At 49.2% G+C, this 4,099-nt stretch overlaps 1 protein-coding gene across 1 annotated transcript; it reads left to right on the top strand.

Annotated features, from left to right (window-relative positions):
- The first annotated feature begins 251 nt into the window (after positions 1 to 251).
- LOC116406631 (pollen-specific leucine-rich repeat extensin-like protein 4) lies at positions 252 to 1,450 on the top strand. Its single transcript, XM_031891043.1, has 2 exons — positions 252 to 271; positions 859 to 1,450. Exons 1-2 carry the CDS (start codon positions 252 to 254, stop codon positions 1,448 to 1,450), a joined length of 612 nt encoding a protein of 203 aa, XP_031746903.1.
- Positions 1,451 to 4,099: the final 2,649 nt, after the last annotated feature.

Genomic DNA, 4,099 nt, shown 5'->3' on the forward strand with positions numbered 1-4,099 from the left:
AGTATAAAACAACTCGGTGAGTATTAAAGGCAAGAGGTGGAATTAGACCCAATTCTGGCCAGACCCCATATCCAGAAAACCCCAGGCCTGAGCATTCTGGATAACGGGTCCCATACCGGTAGGATTGTTTTACGACCATGTAGATTAGTTGTATTAGGTAATAAGTAAGTACTTGCTTCAAATGGAGCCCATAGGACATTTTGGAGCTTTCTGGATAACGGGTCCCCTACGGGTAGGATTGTTTTACGACCATGAAGATTAGTTGTATTAGGTAATAAGTAAGTACTTCAAATGGAGCCCATAGGACATGGTCTTCCTGTCATTTTGGAGCATTCTGGATAACGGGTCCCATACCGGTAGGATTGTTTTACGACCATGCAGATTAGTTGTATTAGGTAATAAGTAAGTACTTGCTTCAAATGGAGCCCATAGGACATTTTGGAGCTTTCTGGATAACGGGTCCCCATACCGGTAGGATTGTTTTACGACCGTGTAGATTAGTTGTACTAGGTAATAAGTAATTACTTTTTTTTAAAATGGAGCCCATGGGACATGGCCTTCCTGTCATTTTGGAGCTTTCTGGATAACGGGTCCCCATACCGGTAGGATTGTTTTACGACCATGTAGATTTAGTTTTGGACCAAGTACTGGGAAGGCATTCATTCAATTTGAATTACTTGCTTCAGATGGAGCCCATGGGACATTTTGGGGCTTTCTGGATAGCGGGTCCCATACCGGTAGGATTGTTTTACGACCGTGTAGGATAGTTATACTAAGGTATAAGTAATTAAGCTTTTTTAATCGGAGCCATAGGACATTTTGGAGCTTTCGTATAACGGGTCCCCCCCCCGCCCCCAGCCCGACCCCACCAACTCCGCCCCGCCACCGCCGTCGCCTCCGCTCTCTAGCCAACTCACGCTCAACTCTCCGTGCGTGCTCGGCGTCCACCTGCCCCGCCGCGCACGCTCGGCGCCCCCCGCCGTGCCCCCCGCCCAACTCGGCCCACCCCCCCATCCTCAGTCCGCCCCCGCCCTGCCCCCCGCCTGCCGCCCGCGCGCACTCCCTACGGCCGACCTGCCCTGTCGAGCTCCTGCCTAGCCCTACTAGCTGCACCCACGTGCAACCCGACTCTACCTCCTCGTATGCACCTCTCCGACACCCACTCTGTCCGTCATTGTACCGGGTCACGCACCCACTGTACCTGGCTCGCCCTGATATCGCCTCTCCACGCCCCCCGGGCCACCGCGCACGCCTCTGCTCACGCCCTCCGGAGCGCGCTTCCCCACCTCGCACTCGCTCGCCCCGTCAGCCCCTGGATCGCCTCAGCCCGCGTCTAGCGCGCGGACTCCCTCGCATTGCCGGACTACAACCCGGCGACCCATCTTTAGCGTACCCAATCCAAGCGCCGTGCCCGGCCGTGCCAGCGCGCTCCCGACCGCTCCCAGCGTGACCCTATAGAGATCCGCGCGCACCCCGCATCACCCTGCCACCCCCTGCCCCCCCCCTCCCTCACACCGTCCGCCGGCTGCTCCAGGCTGTGATGAGGATACTTGAGGGATACTACCAGGTAGGGATTGGTTTTACGCTCAAATCCAATGTAGATTAGGGTGTGCTACTACTGGTAGCGTGCGAATGTGTAAGCGGTACTCTGGCTTCATCCTGGAGCCCATTAGGCGACATGGTCGCGTGTGTGCGTCATGATTCTGTATACGTATGATGGCACATTGTCTGGGAACTCATCCAGGAGCGGTAGGTCCCATCCGCGGTCGGATTGTTTTACGACCATAGTGTAGATGGTTATGTTTTGGAACCGAGTACTGTGGGAAGGGCATTTCGTTCAGTAACTTTGAATTAGGCTTGCCTTCAGCATGCTTGGGAGCCCATGGATGGACATTTGTGGGAGGCTGTTCTGGATAGCGGGGTTCCCAACCGGTTAGGGATGTTTTACGACATGGCTGTAGATTGAGTTGTATCTAGGTGAATAAGTAGACGGTGTACTGTGCTTCAAATGAGGGATCGCTGCATAGGACGATTTGGAGCCGTGTTCTGTGATAATGGGAGTACGCCTAGGAAAAGGGATGCCATAGCCCCTAAAGTGATCTTAGAGCAGTTTCCAGAAGATAGTACTGGCTCGTCCTAGAATCCTCTTAAATGACTTTACCTATCTATATCTATGTATTGACAAAACAAGTCTTATACTATTTATGAGCACTACGTGACGCAGGCGGGGCTGAATGGGGTGCTATTCACATTTCGATTAATGCCCTATCGAGCGGTTCAATGGCTCGATAGTGCCCATTCTAAGCGAGACTGGGGCGGACGAGTTGAAGTCGCGATATAGCTGTGCCTGAAGAAAAGAGGAAGTGGAGACGTATGAGGAGTAGCTTGTAAGAGGTCACGAATATGCTTGCCATTAGGTCTTCAATTTTATTGATTACTTTGTAGTTTCTTGGTATTCATTTTATCTGGTTGCTAGGCGTCCAATTACCTGACAAGCAGGGAGTGGTTGGATGAGAAGGCCTGGCATATTGAATACGGGGAGGGCTGGATCTACACACAAAAATAAGTTATAAATAAGTAACAATACAAAATTGAGAGCGGCCTCACAGAGAATAGGGTTTGCTCCGGGGTTTGGTCTATCCCTTTGCTTACGAGGGCTGCGAAATGACCTTAGCAACCAGGGAGTAGTGTTTGGATAGAGGCTGGATATGAAGTAGGGGGACGGGGCTGAATAGAAAGTAAAAGAATAAAAGTAACATACAATAAAACTGGAGCTCACAGAAAATAGGGATTTTTTTTTTTTTTTTTTTTTTTTTTTTTTTTTTGGCCTGCTGGGGTCAGTTATCCTGTGTGCTAGGGCTTCAAATTACTTAGCAACCAAGGGAGTCGGTTTGCATGAGAGCCTGGTATTGGAATAGGGTTTGAGGGGAGTCGGAATAAGAAAGGATAAACGGATAAGAAAGTAAACAAACAATAACTGGGAGGCCTCACAGGCAAATAAGGGTTTTGGCTGCTGGGTCAGTTAACCTGTTGCTAGGGCTCAATTACCTTAGCAAGCCAGGGAGTGTTTGAATGAGAAGGCCCTGGTCATATGAATAGGCGGAGAGCCTGAATAGAAAATACAGGAAAAACGTAACAAAATAAACTGGAGCTCAAGAGCAATAGGGTTTGGCGTGGGGTCAGTTATCCCCTTTCTCGGCGCCTCAATTACCGTTAGCACCAGGGAGCAGTTGGATGAGAGGCTGGTAATGAATGGGGAGGGGCTGTAATAGAAATAGATAAGGAATAAAGTAACAATAAAGCAATAACTGGAACCTCACAGAGCAATAGGGTTTGCTGCCGGGTCAGTGAACCCCCAATTTGAAAGCTGGAGAAGGTCAGAACAAATACTCAAAGAACATATACAGTAAATAATAAGACCAATTGAAAAATGTTGTTCGATAAGGTCATTCGGTAAAGCTTACATGAATGGGGAGGTGAATTCGCCTGTGAGAGTTGCAGTTGGATCCATACCCCCGGATACAGATCAAGCCCCTCCCCACCTCGGTGGATCGTACTTGAACGCTGATCCTCTCGCAGGAGTGACTCAGCGTTCTGGACCGGCAGTTCCGCTATCCGCATCCCCCTGCAGGAACATTGGGGGGGGGTTGCATTTAGTTTTTATGCAAATGGCAATTCTAAGCGGACTTTTCAATTGTCTTCATTTTTATTGTCTTGATTGTTTTTGAACTATTTGTCCCTTTCTTCAATGGGGGGAGTCGCCGACTCCCGCGTGGCAACCGAACCCTATTGCTCTGTGACTTTACAAATGCTATTAATATTATTGCACTTGAGGAATACCTATTTCTTCCATTTGGCCCTTCTCACTATTCATATACTGGCTCTCTACAATAAGATCCTGTTACTAAGCGTAAACCTGGACCTAGCAACCACGAACAAAAACTGGAAATAGACCAAAACTACTACAAAATAATAAAAAATGAAGCACCAATTGCAAACTGCTCGGAATATCGCTCTTTACATCATATGAGACTAAAGGTAAATCTGCCCGCTGCCACCCTTGGCCGCTTAGTGGGCCCTGAAGAGCGCCCGGGCAGAT

This window comes from Xenopus tropicalis, chromosome 8 (genome assembly GCF_000004195.4).
Source record: "Xenopus tropicalis strain Nigerian chromosome 8, UCB_Xtro_10.0, whole genome shotgun sequence".
Classification (NCBI taxonomy): Eukaryota; Metazoa; Chordata; class Amphibia; order Anura; family Pipidae; genus Xenopus; species Xenopus tropicalis.

Excerpts from the sequence above, each read along its gene's own strand:
- LOC116406631 (XM_031891043.1), top strand. The coding sequence starts at position 252 with ATGAAGATTAGTTGTATTAG. Across the intron at positions 272-858 it reads ATGAAGATTAGTTGTATTAG|CCCGACCCCACCAACTCCGC; the intron begins GTAATAAGTAAG and ends CCCCGCCCCCAG.